At 42.1% G+C, this 18,319-nt stretch overlaps 1 protein-coding gene across 2 annotated transcripts in view; it reads left to right on the top strand.

Annotated features, from left to right (window-relative positions):
• homer1b (homer scaffold protein 1b) overlaps positions 1–9,369 on the top strand; it is a 54,800-nt gene extending 45,431 nt beyond the window's left edge. For both annotated transcript variants that reach the window (XM_060907863.1, XM_060907862.1), the window contains 4 exons: positions 5,627–5,783; positions 8,717–8,827; positions 8,901–8,981; positions 9,124–9,369. In XM_060907863.1, the coding sequence (XP_060763846.1) occupies positions 5,627–5,783; positions 8,717–8,827; positions 8,901–8,981; positions 9,124–9,312 (538 nt within the window). In that variant the 3' untranslated portion in view covers positions 9,313–9,369. The remainder of the gene's footprint in view (positions 1–5,626; positions 5,784–8,716; positions 8,828–8,900; positions 8,982–9,123) is intronic.
• Positions 9,370–18,319: the final 8,950 nt, after the last annotated feature.

The following is an 18,319-nucleotide window of genomic DNA, read 5'->3' as shown; positions in this document are numbered from 1 at the left end:
CTAACCACTACACCACCGTGCCGCATTATTATTATTATTATTATTATTATTATTATTATCATTTATGTTGGTTGTTATTATTACTCAGTTATTCATCTTAAAGCATATTATTCAGTAACTATTTTAATTATTTTAGAAACTACAATTAAATAGGATATGTATGTATCAATGTTTGTGTAATATAATAAATTCAACAGAATTCAGTATAAAATTCTTCTGTTTAGATTTAAAGCTTGACGACCTTTCAATTTCATAAAATCGGTGAGTTGTGATACATGTTTATTTCTGTAATATCTCAAAAATATCATGCCATTCTGTGGCTGGGAAGTTATTTAATTTGACGGATTCCCGAGCAAATAATGTGCATGAACTCACACTCTTTGTGCAGTCAAGCAGACAGAAGAAGTCCGTGTGCGCATGCGCAGGTTTACCTTTGACCGTGCACTGACAGTTGCATCATTCTGTCACTAAACGAACAGCTGATCACACCGAGGTGCTCGCTGACCGCCGATATTTATTAGTTTGGTCCTGCATTTCCTTTCCTTTGTATATAATATAACATCTTTTCAGCTCACTTTCCATTACTGTAGTTGGTCTTTCATGTTTCATTCGCACACTCACGTCCTCCATTTTTCTCTCTCGTTTCAAATTTGTATCCCACAATGCCTTGCGTGAACGGGGAAAGCCCACCATATGATGCATGATGTAGTATCTTGAATTGGGTCATGATGAGGCAGGAAGACATAGCGGAGAATTTAGGGCCACGTGGCCTGAAATTCATTAACTGTTCTATTAAAAATAAAAAATTTAAAAACCTAATAAAATTGGAAGTCTGTGATTCGATTTCAGTAGCTTTCACTCCATGAAACAAAAATAATTGGGTGTCAGGGAAATTCTTTTTATGACCTACACTTGAAAAATCTGAAAGGCAGTGTAGCTTTAAAGCCCACCATGGCCACGCTCCTCAATATCAAATAGAATTACATCACCATTACTCTCTTTCGCAGTCTCAGATCATTTTCTGGTCTATTGTCTGTCCCCAAATTTAATCTATCCACCATGGATTCCGGGGTATTCAGGGTCGCAGCCCCCAAGCTGTGAAATTCTCCCCGTCAGTGTCTTCAGGATTGTACAGCTCTTTCCAAATTCAAAACTCATCTTAAATCTTCTCTCTTCTCTCTCTGCTGTCCTTTCTGTCCTGATCACTGACTGTTCGATCTTTTTCAGTGCTTTGAACAAATCTGTTATCTTTATGTTCATATAAATGATTGTTTTTTTCCTTTCCTGTGTCTCTTTTCTGTTGTGTTTTCTTTTGGTTGATTTGTTTCTCTTTCCGTCGAGCCATTATTCTGTAAAGCGTCCTTGGATTGGTGAGAGGCGCTATATAAATTATACTTCTCCTTGTTATTGTTGTAGTTTTTATTGATGGCCTAAACAATATCATTATAAATATTCTCTGAGATATTGTCGCTATCATTGTCACTGTGAATTCTAATTAGTTAACCTATTAGTTTAAAAAAAAAGCAATTGGACATGTATGTAGTATTAACAAATGCTTATTTATTTTTTATACAACATACAATTCCTATTTCACTTAGTTTTCAATAATAATAATAATAATAATAATAAATTTCAAAGCAGGGGCGGCACGGTGGTGTAGTGGTTAGTGCTGTCGCCTCACAGCAAGAAGGTCCTGGGTTCAAGCCCCGTGGCCGGCGAGGGCCTTTCTGTGCGGAGTTTGCATGTTCTCCCCGTGTCTGCGTGGGTTTCCTCCGGGTGCTCCGGTTTCCCCCACAGTCCAAAGACATGCAGGTTAGGTTAACTGGTGACTCTAAATTGACCGTAGGTGTGAATGTGAGTGTGAATGGTTGTCTGTGTCTATGTGTCAGCCCTGTGATGACCTGGCGACTTGTCCAGGGTGTACCCCGCCTTTCGCCCGTAGTCAGCTGGGATAGGCTCCAGCTTGCCTGCGACCCTGTAGAACAGGATAAAGCGGCTACAGATAATGAGATGAGAGAAATTTCGAAGCATTTCACAGTCTCAATGCTCCAACAATAAAAATAATATTAACATATAAATAAATTATAGCAATAAAAGCATATGTATATTAGTGTTTACATTTATTAATAATTATGAAAAAAAAGAATCAAAACAAAGATTAGGATTGAAATTGTAAGAAAGTTATAATTAAAAAAAAGTTGATGGGTTTGCATGCTATTTTTTTTTTTAAGTAAATTTAACTTTTAGAATTTGCATTGGTAAGATTTGCCAACTCCATTGTTAATCATAGCACTGCTGCATCAGGACTTAGACTTTAATATATATTTTGTGTGCATAGGTATTCCCCCCAAGAGCAATAATTTGTAGAGCCACCTTTTGCTGCAATTACAGCTGCAAGTCTCTTGGAGTTTGTCCCTATTAGCTTAACACATCTAGCTATTGGGATTTTTGCCCATTCCTCAAGGCAAAACTGCTCCAACTTCTTCAAGTTACCGTAGATGGGTTGTGTTGGTGTACAGCAATCTTCAAGTTATGCCACAGATTCTCAGTTGGATTGAGGTCTGGGCTTTGACTAGGCCATTCCGAGGCATTCAAATGTTTCCCTTTAAACCACTCCAGTGTAGCTTTAGCAGTAGGTTTAGGGTCATTGTCCTGCTGGAACGTGAACCTTCGTCTCAGTCTCAAACCTCTGGCTGACTCAAACAGGTTTTCCTCCAGAATTGCCCTGTATTTAGGGCCATCCATCTTTCCTTCAGTCCTGACCAGCTTTCCTGTCCCTGCAGATGAAAAACATCCCCACAGCATGATGCTGCCACCACCATGCTTCACTGTAGGAATGGTGTTCTCAGGGTGATTGGTTTGTACCACACATGGCATTTCCCATGATGGCCAAAAAGATCAATTTTAGTCTCATTTAACCAGAGAATCTTCTTCCATGTGTTTGGGGAGTCTGCCACATGCTGTTGGGCAAACTCCAAATGTGTTTTCTTAAGCAATGACTTTTTTCTGGCCACTCTTTCATAAAGCCCCACTCTGTGGAGTGTACAGCTTAAAGTGGTCCTATGGACAGATACTCCCATCTCCACTGTGGATCTTTGCAGCTCCTTCAGTGTTATCATTGGTGTCTTTGTTGCATCTCTGATTAATGCCCTCCTTGTCTGTGAGTTTTGGTGGGTGGCCTTCTCTTGTCAGGTTTGTAGTGGTGCCATATTCTTTCCATTTTGCTATAATGGATTTAATGGTGCTCCCTGGGATATTCAAAGTTTGGTATATTTTTTATAACCCAACCCTGATCTATACTTCTCCACAACTTTGTCTCTGACCTGTTTGGAGGCTCCTTGGTTTTCGTGTTGCTTGCTTAGTACTGTTGCAGAGTCAGGGTCCTTCCAGAACAGGTTGATTTACATCTTGTGACAGATCATGTGACTCTTTGATTGCACACAGATGGATCTTAATCAACTAATGATGTGACTTATGAAGTGAATCGGTTGGACCAGTTCTTATTTAGGGGTTTCATATGAAAGGGGGTGAATACTTATGCACACTCCAGATTTCTGTTTTTTCATCTTAATTATTGTTTGTGTCACAATAAAACAATTTGCACCTTTAAAGTGGTAGGCATGTTGTGTAAATCAAATGGTGCTAACCCTCCAAAAAATCCATTATAATTCCAGCTTGTAATGCGACAAAACAGAACAAAACACCAAGGGGGGTGAATACTTTTGCAAGACACTGCATCTCCTGTGATGGACTGGTATCCACATATGACTGAACTTGGGCTGGTCTCCCTTAAATGTGATGCTTTAAATGCACTCCCGTGGATAAAGCACACAGCTGCTTTGACAGACAGTTCAAATTAAACAGTACTTATAGTTCCCCAGAACAGCATTGTAATTACATGTGGCCTTAAATAGCATCTCTTTGCCTTTTTGTACTTGACTGCTATGAGAGTAACCATGCCTCTGAGTCATCCATGTTTTTTGGCTTTTCGGAAAAAATGTCAAATCAAAATTTGGAAGAGTAATGTTTATATACATCAGGGAGAAATTATGTAGCCTGTTTGATGTGGAAAACTGCTGATCATTTATCTAACCATATGTTTTTTAGCACACTGTCAGTATCATCAGGATCTCTAGAAACATTGTCCTTATAACAAAACATTCTATTTCATCTCATCTCATTATCTCTATCCGCTTTATCCTGTTCTACAGGGTCGCAGGCAAGCTGGAGCCTATCCCAGCTGACTATGGGCGAAAGGCGGGGTACACCCTGGACAAGTCGCCAGGTCATCACAGGGCTGACACATAGACACAGACAACCATTCACACTCACATTCACACCTACGGTCAATTTAGAGTCACCAGTTAACCTAACCTGCATGTCTTTGGACTGTGGGGGAAACCGGAGCACCCGGAGGAAACCCACGCGGACACGGGGAGAACATGCAAACTCCGCACAGAAAGGCCCTCGCCGGCCACGGGGCTCAAACCCAGGACCTTCTTGCTGTGAGGCGATAGCGCTAACCACTACACCACCATGCCGCCCCATTTTATTTCAGTGCAAGCAATAATACAGAAGCTGTAAACAATCAGTTGCCAAGAGTAAATCTGCATAATAAAAAGTACAGTACTGTGGAAAAGTCTGTCAAGCAAAGATGGCAAGTTCAAATCCCAATGATACATTACAGGCATTTAGCAGGCGCTCTTATCCAGAGCGACGTAAAGCATACCCAGAGCAGCCAGGGGTTAGGTGCCTTACCCATGGGCATTCCCGGTGGTCCAGGGAATCAAACCAGCAACCTTTTGGTCCTAAAGCTGCTTCTCTAACCATTAGGCCATGGCTTCTTGATGATACCACAGCCATTTATGCACAGGAGTCTGGAGAGCAGATCTGCCATGCTGTCAGGATCATAGAGATGGCATTCTTTGTCTTTCCTGTCAATCACAGCAACACGAGCGAATCATGGGCATCTGCGAGCTCATGTATGTGGAAGAGGGCAGATTTTTCCGAGTGACGCAACATGAGCTACAGTTTGAAAAGATGTGGCTGGATGCCTCGGAGATGAACCGGGTGGGAATTGGCAGGTGGCCAAATTGGGGAGAAAATGCAGGAAAAAAAAACAAATCAAACATATAGAGTATTGACTACACAGAGAAGTAACATGAATAAATTAAACCAAATCAATATTTAGTGAGCACCCTTTCTCGTTAAAACTTCATCAGTTCTCTTCAGCACACTGTTGTGCAGTTTTAATTGGCTGGTACGTTTCTTTCGAGCATATCAAAGAACCTGGCACGGTGCTTCTGGAGAATTCGCCCATTGCACCTGCTTCTGCTTTTGCACGTAATGCCAGACCTCCTCTATGATATACGGTATTAACCTGAAGAGTTGTCTATTATTTAAAATGTCACTTTCTTTAATGACATACATTCTCGACTGCTTTAGGTTTTGTTGGTGCTGAATTATTAGCAAGTCTCAGTAAAAACAAATATCCTGATACATGTCATGTCCTGCAAAAACGTCTTCAAGTATTATGATACCATGTTTTGTTATATCTATACCTACCCCTATTTAGACGTATAATTGATCTGTCTTTTTATCATGTTCATTGTTTTTGTCACGACAGTCCGACTACCACCAAGCACTGGGAAGCTGAATTGGCAGCGCTGAAGAGCAACAATGCCAAACTAACAGCGGCGTTGCTGGAGTCCACTGCCAACGTCAAGCAGTGGAAACAACAGCTGGCTGCTTATCAGGAGGAGGCTGAGAGGCTTCATAAAAGGGTGAGGAGCCAAAAAGCAGTTTCATCACAACACAGTTGCAGAGCATAGAAGTGACTCGTTTTATTAGGAATTGCACAAAAATCACAAATTCGATGCAATTTATTTAAGCTACCACTGACTAGCCTACTAGCTTTCGAACCAACTTACCTCCGTAAAGGGTACTGATTAACATTAAACAGGACAGAATCGTTAATGATGAATTCCCAAAAGGAAATAATTTCAGACTGATTCATCTCATCTCATTATCTCTAGCTGCTTTATCCTGTTCTACAGGGTCGCAGGCAAGCTGGAGCCTATCCCAGCTGACTACGGGCGAAAGGCGGGGTACACCCTGGACAAGTCGCCAGGTCATCACAGGGCTGACACATAGACACAGACAACCATTCACACCTACGGTCAATTTAGAGTCACCAGTTAACCTAACCTGCATGTCTTTGGACTGTGGGGGAAACCGGAGCACCCGGAGGAAACCCACGCGGACACGGGGAGAACATGATAAACTCCACACAGAAAGGCCCTCGCCGGCCACGGGGCTCGAACCCGGACCTTCTTGCTGTGAGGCGACAGCGCTAACCACTACACCACCGTGCCGCCTTCCAGATTGATTCCTGAACAAAACAAATAAGCAATAAACCCAACAGTGTGTGCTGTTATAAGAAAGTAATCAACAGTAATGGCACATTGGTGTGATGCGACCCAACGCAAGCTGGAGTTACTACCCTGAAATTGATTACTTTTTAATAACAAAGTCCCAAAGTGTGTTTCTATTGCACCACAGCAAGTTTCAATTTTTATTTATTAAACATCGTCATGGGCGGCATGGTGGTGCAATGGTTAGAAGGTTCTGGGGTCGAGTCCCGTGGCCAACTTTGTGTGGAGTTTGCATGTTCTCCTCATACCTGCGTGAGTTTCCTCCACATGCTCCGGTTTCCCCTACACTCCAAAGACATGCAGTTAGGCTAACTGGCTGCTTTAAATTACCCATAGGTGTGAATGTTTGTTTCTCAAACTGGAAAATGGGAGGGTTGCGGCAGGAAGGGCATACGGCGTAATTAATATGCTCCAATTAATATGACATGGCTCAATAGGGTCCACATGGCAGCGACCCCACATGCGAGTGAGATCAACAATTACACGTTTGTGATCTGTTTAAGTGGTGTGCTGTTATACATGTCCCTGTGTAAGCTGCTACTCTAAAAACCATAACTTGTTAGAACAAGAGAGTCATGAGGAGATGACGTATCCCCCCGACCCCCACATGAAACCCCACTACAGATTTTTCTAAGTTGAATTGGTTGCCATGGAAATACAGAAAAAATAAAAATCACAGAAATCCCAAAATGTCAAATGGCACAACTCCTCTAGTCACTTACCATAAATGTCAGGTTTCGTGAAGAAATTCCTAATAGTTTTTATCCCACGCTGGCCGAAAGGCCTGAAGGGGGATTATGTCGTGGCGATTTCCGTCTGTCCGTCTCGGGAAGGGTGCTCACCTTCTGAAATCAACTCCTCTCACAATTTTTGGAGGAATTTCATGACACTTGGCAGGATTCTTTGATATACGTCTGTAATACGCATGTTGTAATTTCATTAAATTCGGTCACATTTTACTAGAGTTACAGCCCTTGATTTACAAAATTATACTTTGACAATTTCATGCGTGTTTTCCTTCTGAAATCAACTCCTCTCAATTTTTGGAGGAATTTCATCAAACTTGGCAAAAGGCCTTGTTATATGTCGGTACTATGCATATTGTTATTTTGTTCAATTCGGTCACATTTTACCAGAGTTACAGCCCTTGATTAACAACCTTGTACTTTCACAATTTCATGAAGGTGCATTTGCCTCCTGACATCAACTCCTCTCTTCAATTTTTGGACAAATTTCTCGAAGCTTGGCAAAAGGCCTTGTTATATGACGGTAATACGCATATTGTGATTTAATTTCGTTTGTGAAAATTTTACCAGTTTTGAGCCTTGATATATATATGAAATAACTTGTACTTTGACAGTTTCATGAGGGTGTACGTTCTTCTGAAATCATCTCCTCTCACAATTTGTGGAGGAATTTCACCAAACTTGGCAAAAGGCTTTGGTACATGACAGTTATACGCGTATTTAAATTTCATTTACTTTGGGCAAATTTGACCAGAGTTATGCCCTTGATTATTAACAAACTTGTACTTTGGCAATTTTATCAAGGTGTGCTTGCTTTCTGAACTCAACTTCCTTCACAATTTTTAGAGGAATCTCATGTAATTTGGCAAAAAGTTTTATCCCCCGCTGGCCGAAAGGCCCGAAGGGGGATTATGTCGTGGCGATTTCCATCCGTCCATCCCAGGAAGAGTGTTCACCTTCTGAAATCAACTCCTCTCACAATTTTCAGAGGAATTTCACGAAACTTGACAGGATTCTTTGATATACGTCTATAATACGCATATTGCAATTTCATTCAATTCAGTCACATTTTACCAGAGTTATGGCCTAGTTACCAGCGGGGATATTGTGCTCTCAGAGCACTCTTGTTGAGTTATGCTCCAGAAACTAAAATGTTTACAGACAAACAGAGCAATAGCTATACCCCCCCCCCCCCCCCCCCCCCCCCCTGCATTATATGCCAAGGGGATAACAAGTGCATAAACCTGCGATTTGAATTACAGCTGCTGTTACGGAAAATCAATCAACGCCTTCTGACCAATCAGATTTGAGCATTCACTGTTGAATAATGGTATTTAACATATACAGTATTGTAGGTAAAATCATCGGATGTACTTCGTGTGCTATGTTCATGTATATGAATCGGCATTTGGAGCAGTCTGAAAAGTTTTTTTTTTTTAGAGTTATTTAAACCTGAGGTTTAAACCCAACAACATCTCTGGTCCTGACAGTGATCTTATTAAAGGCTTTTGTGATTTTTTTTTTTTTTGCTTGCAGGTATCAGAACTGGAAAGCCAAAGTAATCAAGCCAATGCGATCAAGTGTCAGAAATCAGAGCTCAACAAAACCATAGAGGAATTGGAGGCCACACTGAAGGCTAAAGAAGAGGTACAAGCATAAATGAAAATTTTTTCAGTAGCAATTTTCAATCCATGATCTCTAATGAAAGATTTCCCATTAGGAAATGGAGCGTCTGAAAGAGGAAGTGGAAAAAGCCAAGCAGCTACAGTCAGAGAAAGAGACGCTTGAACAGAAACTAGAGGTAAAACCTTCTTACATCAAACATCTCTCTCTTTACAAGTAGTTAGAGCTTATCTGGAACAGGTCTTATGAGGTTCTATATTGAAAAGAATCAGCATCTTTCATCACATCTCACAGCACCTATGTGTCAATCCACAATCTAGGCCACAGATGCGAGGAACAAGGACCTGGAAGAGCAGTTAGCTGATGTAGAGCAGCGCCTGGAGACGAGCCAGGTAGAGCAGGAGAGCTTCCGCAAGAGCCTCAAAACACTGCTGGAGATCCTGGACAGCAAGATCTTCGAGCTGACAGAGATGAGGGACAACCTGGCCAAACTCATAGAAGACAGCTAGAACACATTGCCTTCGTGTCTGCCTCAGAAAACCTGGACTTACGAGGTACATGGTGACAAGAACGTAACGCACAGCTCTTCTGCCCAGACCTCGTCGTGTACTTTCACACTTTTAAAGCCTTCTTGACTGGAGGACTCATTATTATTATTATTATTATTATTATTATTATTATTATTATTATTATTATTATTATTATATACTCACTTATATGGTAATGATAAACATTCAGTTGCACTTGAATTTGTACTTTTTAGGTGGATCATATTTCTTCAGCGCCACTGCTACTTACTAGGAGATAATCACCCGTATAATGCTCCCGTTCTTTTCTTATTATTAGAGTTATTAAATATTATTAGAATTGTTTTCCTTAATTGTATGCAGGTAGTGTAGAGAAAGTAGGCAGCCTACAAAGACGAACGCTGCTGCACATAGGCTCTTCCTTTCTAAGGTGCTGGTTTAGCGTGCCTGGTTATTTGTGATTAAAGGACATCTTCTATGCTGCTGAGGACACTCGAATCAATCACACCCACCGGATCGTCCGTTCCGAGCCATATGTTGTAGCCAGACCATGTTGGCTTGCCTCGTCACCTTCAAGGAAACTGCCTCAATGTTCAGTTAGAGCTTCAGGATCCTCTACCATCGACTTCCTGACAAGAACAAAGACACCCTGGGAAGTCAGACACCTAGACACAGGTGTGGCATATTGGCCTGTAATGTACAATGAGCAATATTCAAAACAGTCTTTATGTCACCTCAGTGTATTTATCAGGTATTCCAACTCTGGACTAATCTGTGGACTAACGTGGTTTAGTAGACGTACCCCCGATAGTTCTCCTCAGACCAATTTTAGTGATTATAGTGATTTCGGATTGTTCAGCCTTCGAGTATAAATTCTGCACTGGATATCATATTCGATGAGGAATCTCCTCGGTTTATTGCTGCATTACCAAATGCAGTGTTCAACATACAGTTTGAAATCCTGTGTTATTATGAAATGTATATGCGGATGGATAAGAAACAGAGCACTGTTAATATGATTGTATTTATAGATGGGACAGTTCAATTTTAAAATTCCCAATATTAATAAAACATTTAAAAATATCCACAAAACCATGCATAAGAAATGAGTGTTTGTGTGGTTCATTGTGCATGTCTCAGCCTGATAATAACAGCATGTCCCAATTGTTGTTATAACACATCTATTTCTTCTTCTTCTTCCAGCAGCTCACGTTAGGGGTCATCACAGCAGATCTGTTCTGCATATTTGATTTGGCATAGGTCCCCAGTCTATCCAGGCTTGGGACCAGCACTTGTGCAACCCCAATCAAAAGTCAAAGTCCTTCCCACGCCTTACAGTACCTGGTATTCCTAGGCAGTCTCCCACTCAAGTACTAACCAGGCCCAACCTGTATGTGGCGCATCGGGCAGCGCCGATCTCCGTTTCCATAGCCCTCGGCCTCTCGCCTATTACATAGCTAGGGTTACAGTGGGGGGCTAGTCCTCTGGTAACCATGAGAGTTTAACTCCCCATGCACATCTGTATTGCAGCGTGCCTTGCCAGATGGCAGTAGGTACCATTTTATGATGGTCCCTACTGCCATCGTGACCCGACCGTGAATAGAACTCACGATCTCCCGATCGAGAGGCGGACACGCTACCACTAGGCCACTAGTCGGTCCATGCAACCCCAATAGCTGGGTATTTTACCTAATCTGCATGTCTTTGGACTGTGGGGGAAATTGGAGCACCTGGAGGAAACCCACACAGACACGGGGAGAACATGCAAACTCCGCACAGAAAGGCCCTCGTTGGCTGTGAGGTTCGAACCCGGAACCTTCTTGCTGTGAGGCGACAGCACTAACCACTACACCACTGTCGCTGCAAGAAGGTTCCGGGTTCAAACCCAGTGGCCGGCGAGGGCCTTTCTGTGTGGAGTTTGCATGTTCTCCCGGTGTCTGCGTGGGTTTCCTCCGGGTGCTCCGGTTTCCCCCACAGTTCAAAGACATGCGGTTAGGTTGATACGAGACGGCCTTGGGCTGAGGTGCCCTTGAGCGAGGCACCTAACTCCCAACTGCTCCCTGGGCGCTGTTAGTATGGCTGCCCACTGCTCTTGGTATGTGTGTGCTCATTGCTCACGTGTGCATGTGTGTGTGTGTTCACTGCTTCAGATGGGTTAAATGCAGAGAGGAAATTTCACAAGTATGTGATGAATAAAGTTGTGCTTTCTTTCTTCTTTGATTCTGCCGAGTCTACGATAGCCTGTTTATGCCTCGCTTGATCTATTGCCTGTTTCACGGTTTTACGATTTTGCCTGCCGTTCTGGATTGTTTACGTGTCTTCACTTGTATTAATAAAAACACACCTTCTGCACTTACATCTGTCTTCCAACCATCTTGGACAGAATACTTCACGCTTCCTGATAAAGAGAATGCACATTCACCTGTTCATACGTCATGTTCAAGAACAAATTAATGTTAATGGTGCTAAAACAGTCACCGTCACATGGTGCAGTTGGAGTCTTGTTCTCGAACTTGACTCGGATCAATAGTGGACTCGACTCAATTTTTTTTTAATGACTTGGACTTGACTGGGACTTGAACACCGGGGACTTGAGACTGGACTCAGACTCAAGGTTTAGTGACTCGACTACAACACTGACTCCAACCAAGAAAAATCATTTATGGAAGATGAATGAATGAAAACTTCATAGCTTTTATTCATTCATAATGTCCATTAAAAGGGATGTGGGAAGGCATTTTACATCGGAGGGACTGGAGTTTTAAGCAGGTGATGTAGGCTATATCATTCACTATGTCCTTTTCTTCATTTTGCTTTAATGCGGCTCTAGAAATAATCTGATATTCTCTTTTGTGACATTATGGCTGCTACAATATTTACGACTGTACCTTGATGTCAACATTGTGTGTCCAGCACAAATGCCAAAATTAAATTCTATAGATTAATGATAAATTAGAAAAAATAGAAATATAGTGGCGAGCAGCGATGAGGGGGCCGAACTGTACAGCAGTGCACAGTTGCCATGGAAACTTAATTTTGTCAAGGGTATGGCTGTATGCAGTCACAGCAAGCTTCATGTCAATTGACTTAAGATTGGCTGAGATATGAGCTCGCTTCATGTTTGGTGGCTTCACAGCTGAATTCTTTAACCGACAAAATTTGTAACTTGTGAAAACTTTGAAGGATTTTTTGAACAAATCCAAAAAGACAGAAAATCCAATATGGCAGAAATTGAAGTCATGGGATGTGTTGAACTCGGCTTGAGCCAAGGAGTCCAGTGGTCATTTTTGAAAATCAGACATACATTACTTACATAAATGCACCTCCAAATTTGAACCATTGGTGGCACTATCTATCCATCCATCCATCCATCCATCTTCTACTGCTTATCCGCATCCGGGTTGCGGGGGTAGCAGCCTAAGCAGAGCAGCCCAGACTTCCCTCTCCCCGGCTACCTCCACCAGGTCTTCCCGGGGGAATACCGAAGCGTTCCCAAGCCAGCCGAGAGATGTAATCTCTCCAGCGTGTCCTGGGTCTGCCGCTGGGTCCCTTCCTGGTGGGGCATGCCCAGAAAACCTCCCTTGGGAAGCATCCAGGGGCATCCTAACAAGGTGCCCAAACCACCTCAACTGACTCCTTTTGATGTGGAGGAGCAGCGGTTCTACTCAGAGTCTCTCCCAAATGACCAATTGGTGGAATTGGTGGCACTAGAGCACTCAAAGTGCAAACATGAAACTTATCAAATCAGGGGACTGTCTCCAATCAGTGTGCCAAATTTCAAAACTTTTTACCTTATGGTGCTATGGGCTGCCATAGACACCGTAGCCAGTAGAAGAAAATGAATAATGATGATAAGAAATGGTAGAAACACAATGGGTTCCCATGCAGCTTTGCTGCTTGGCCCCCAAATAAAACATTAAATAAAAATACTATCTCTGACATTCAAGCTAGAAATGTTAGGTAGGGTCAGGAGATTGACGTAAATACAGACCATAGAGTTTATTCAGAAAACCAGGCAGACAAATCCACAACGTGGTCAAAAATAGGCAAATTCAGGCAATCAGCAAGAAACTAGGAACAGGGCCAAAAACAACAAAACAAAAAACCCCAAAACAGAACAGCATGAACACTTGCGGGGCGGCACAGTGGTGTAGTGGTTAGCACTATCACCTCACAGCAAGAAGGTTCTGGGTTTGAGCCCAGTGGCCAGCGAGGGCCTTTCTGTGTGGAGTTTGCATGTTCTCCTTGTGTCTGTGTGGGTTTCCTCCGGGTGCTCCGGTTTCCCCCAAAGACATGCAGGTTAGGCTAATCGGTGGCTCGAAATTGACCGTAGGTGTGAGTGTGAATGGTTGTGTGTCTCTGTGTGTCAGCCCTGTGATGATCTGGTGATTTGTCCAGGGTGTACCCCGCCTCTCGCCCATAGTCAGCTGGGATAGGCTCCAGCTTGCCCGTGACCCTGTACAGGATAAGCGGCTATTGGATGATGGATGAATGGATGGATGAACACTTGACAAGGTAACGTTAGACACATGTGCACTAAACAAATACTTTGAAATGTGCGTGTGAGCTTAAAGTCCTTTTATAGATGAGTCTGGGAAAGTACCAGAAGTAAACAAGTTGCTATTGCTGTGGTGGCAGCTCTCTACAATATGCATGCATATAAATGCAATCTGTCGTCAGAAGTGTACAGTTTTCTCCTTTTACCTTTATTTTCAATGTAACGTTACTTTTGACAAAGACGTCTAGGAAATCGTGAAGGACGTGCGCAGTTGTCAGCTGCCACAACAGAAGTGGCAAACTTCAACTTTGGAAAAACCGAATACAAAATACACAAGTGTTTATGAACCCTTCATGAAGAGTGCCACTGTCTAAAACCACGCTTTACATCGATTTCCCTGGGCATGCAGGCGACCAAGATGTTCGCTAGAAGTTGCAGTTTGGTTTGTTTGTTTATATTAATGTACAGTACAGTACAAAAGTCTTAGGCACATGTCAAGAAATGCTGCTGACCAAAAATGGCTTTAAAAAAATAATGAAATTAAATGTTTCAACATTAAAAAATACTATAAACAGTAAGTCATAATAAATGAAACAAAATCAGTATTTGTTGTGAGACGACTCTTTGCTTTAAAAAAAAAAATAGTACAGTGAGTGCAGTTTATGTGGAAATGAGCTGTAGGTTTTACTGAGCATCTTACAGAACCAGCCTCAGTTCTTCTGGACACTTTGACTGTCACACTCGCTTCTTCATTTTGCACCAAAACCCAGCAGCCTTCATTATGTTCTCTTTTTTTTTTATCTGAAAAGGGCTCTCTTATGTAATATGCTGCTCAGATACAAACATTTTTATCCTGTAACATTTAATTTTGTGCTGGAAAATGAACGTTTGGACTCTAAAATGTTTTTGTACTGACTCGATAATGTAGAAGTCTCATCTCATCTCATTATCTCTAGCCGCTTTATCCTTCTACAGGGTCGCAGGCAAGCTGGAGCCTATCCCAGCTGACTACGGGTGAAAGGCGGGGTACACCCTGGACAAGTCGCCAGGTCATCACAGGGCTGACACATAGACACAGACAACCATTCACACTCGCATTCACACCTACGGTCAATTTAGAGTCACCAGTTAACCTAACCTGCATGTCTTTGGACTGTGGGGGAAACCGGAGCACCCGGAGGAAACCCATGCGGACACGGGAAGAACATGCAAACTCCGCACAGAAGGGCCCTCGCCGGCCCCGGGGCTCGAACCCGGACCTTCTTGCTGTGAGGCGACAGCGCTAACCACTACACCACCGTGCCGCCCCTAATGTAGAAGTCATAAAATAGAAATATATAACAAAGTTTGTATGAAAAATAGGGGGCCTAAGACTTTTGCACAGTACTGTAAGTGGTTTGTAATGGTTAAATGCAACTCATGAAAGATTATTCTAGGTAGCTAGTACAGTAACGTTAGTACGGTATACTACACTTCATCACTTGAAATGTCACTTTGTCAAGTGGTCTGTTTTTTTCTCTCTATTTCTCCATTTTCTATTTCTGGCTATTGTCATAACCAATGTCTCACTAATATGTGAAATTTGAATAATGTTAAGATTGCCATCCATATAAGGCACCTTCTGTTGTGTCCTGTGCTTTTATTTTGACTGCAGGAAGTATCTCCGTGTAGTGTATGTTGCTAGGATACATATGTATGTGTGGGCTCTTGAAGAAATGCGTAGTAAATGTTCAGATGCACACTTGTTCCCGCCGTCATTCTTTACATGAAACACTACACCTTCATCAGTCAGTGGTGACTGGTAACAGTCAGACACTACCAGCAGGAAGCAGCAGACACTGAGTCACTACAACTTGCCACTGCAGTAATGGCGGCACTGCAAGATGGCAGAAAACAAACCAGTCGATGGATTCGTCTGTACTGTGAGCTGTTCCTGTGTCCGAAATCACTCACTACTCACTATATAGTGGACTATATGGTGAGTTCGCTATTTTGTAGTGCTGTCCGAATGCATAGTGAGAATTATTACACCCTATATAGTGGACTCACAGTATCTCACAGTGAATTGTGAAAAGTAGTGTACAACCAATGGTCACTAACCAAGCAATATAGTCAAGTCAAGTCAAGTTTATTTGTATAGTGCTTTTAACAATCAACTTTGTCGCAAAGCAGCTTTACAGAATTTGAACGACTTAAAACATGAGCTAATTTTGTCCCTAATCTATCCCCAATGAGCAAGCCTGTGGCGACGGTGGCAAGGAAAAACTCCCTCAGACGACATGAGGAAGAAACCTCGAGAGGAACCAGACTCAAAAGGGAACCCATCCTCATTTGGGCAACAACAGACAGCATGACTATAACATTAATAGTTTTAACATGAAGACAGTTTCATTGATGTTGTAACTCTTCATTGATGGAAACTTGAGTGCAAAACTGTTCATGACAACTGCAGTCCTAAAGTTAGCAAGTCAACTGTAGTCCTCAGCCATAAAAGCATTACTATATATATACCATCATGCATTGTGATCGTGCTGAAAGAAACGCTGTAAAAGCTGTTTCATAAGGAACATTAAGTATTTTATATTGAGTATAGCAATAGTTTGTTTTTCCTTATGACAGTGGGCACGAGACAATTTTATAAGCTGTGGCACGAAAATGGCAATAATATTGTAGTGTGTTTGGGGTGATGGACAGAGGAAGAAATACATTATAAAATGGACATTCAAATACAATTAAAAATAGTAAGAGAATAGGAAAAAGCTAAAATAGAATAAGACGGATAAAATACAAGAATAAAAGTTACAGTGCAGAGCAAGGAATTCATCCATCCATCCATTATTTGTAGCCGCTTTATCCTGTTCTACAGGGTCGCAGGCAAGCTGGAGCCGATCCCAGCTGACTACGGGCGAAAGGCGGGGTACACCCTGGACAAGTCGCCAGGTCATCACAGGGCTGACACATAGACACAGACAACCATTCACACTCACATTCACACCTACGCTCAATTTAGAACCACCAATTAGCCTAACTGCATGTCTTTGACTGTTGGGGAAACCAGAACACCTGGAGGAAACCCACGCGGACACGGGGAGAGCATGCATTCTGCTCCACACAGAAAGGCCCTCGTCAGCTGCTGGGCTCGAACCCAGGACCTTCTTGCTGTGAGGTGACAGTGCTAACCACTACACCACCGTGCCGCCCGAGGAATTAATCAAAAACCTCAAATTTGATTTAAGAAAAGGCAACGGCAAAGAAGAAAAAGCGTTCTGTTAGAATGCAGGCACTTAAAGATGTATGCGCGGAGGAGAACAGATTGCGGAATGTCAACAAAGCCAAGCCGAGGCACTGGAATCGGTGTCGGTAAACTAGCGAGGGTCGGGCGATCGGCAAACAACGTAACGTAGAGAAGACAAAGAGCGAAACCGTGGAGGAAATAGCAAAGGGTCAGAAATATAAGAGGCAGCCAGAAACAATACAAGACTTGGTATGAACTGAACTAGCAGGACAATACTTTGCAATGGTGTGCTTGATTGGGGAGCTTAAATAGAAGAACAGGTGATTAAGGAAATGAGAGCCAGCTGAGATTCAATCGGTTGGAGACAGAGGGTGCTGTGTGTTTTGGGAGCTGTAGTCCAGAGTGTCTATGTTTATAGTTTGTTCTTTCTCAGCGGGTTTACTGACATGTTCAGCCTTGATTTAAAAGAACTGAAAGATGCAGCAGACACAAAGTACTTTGTATTGATTAATGTGTGAAATGCGCTCAGTATAATATGGATTTATCACAAAAATACATGCATGTCTTTATTATTTTGAAAACCCACCAGCTGACTGATCTGGCACGTTTTAATTGTACGACTGTAATGACGTAAATAACAGCACAGCGGAGTAGTGTCTGGAAGTGTTTTTTTTTTTTTTTTAATTTTACCAATGAGCCCACTATATAGTCCTCTATATAGAATTCCCTAGATAGTGAGTAGGGAATAGTGAACGAGTGAGTGATTACAGACACAGCTTGTGATTGTGTGAAATGCAGAACAGGTGTTTGCGGAAGTCTGGTGACTGTGAATGTGACAGACTCTGAGGTACATCGGTGTTATAGTCCATGGTGGCCATGTTTGTAGGCTGCAGTGCATTCTGGGAAGTGTAACCCAGAAGTGTAGTCCAGAGAAGTGTAGTCTAGCACCGAATTTGGTGCTGACATGAAACAAAAAATACTCTGAATTTTCTATTTTGAAATTATTATTATTATTATTATTATTATTATTATTATAGAAGTTGCAGCTGCCTTCACAATTAAAAGAAGTCTTGAAGACTGCATCAGGAAACGTCCAGCTTTAACTCTGACTTGTTACAAGCACTGATACTGGACTCTCCTTCCAAGAATGCTCAATTCACAGAAAGCTTCACCACATCAACAGCACATTATTAAATTTTTTTTAATCTATCTATCTATCTATCTATCTATCTATCTATCTATCTATCTATCTATCT

This window comes from Neoarius graeffei, chromosome 24, assembly GCF_027579695.1.
Source record: "Neoarius graeffei isolate fNeoGra1 chromosome 24, fNeoGra1.pri, whole genome shotgun sequence".
Taxonomy (NCBI): domain Eukaryota; kingdom Metazoa; phylum Chordata; class Actinopteri; order Siluriformes; family Ariidae; genus Neoarius; species Neoarius graeffei.
Note: the sequence above shows the minus strand (reverse complement) of the source record. Positions and strands in the feature narration are given on the sequence as shown.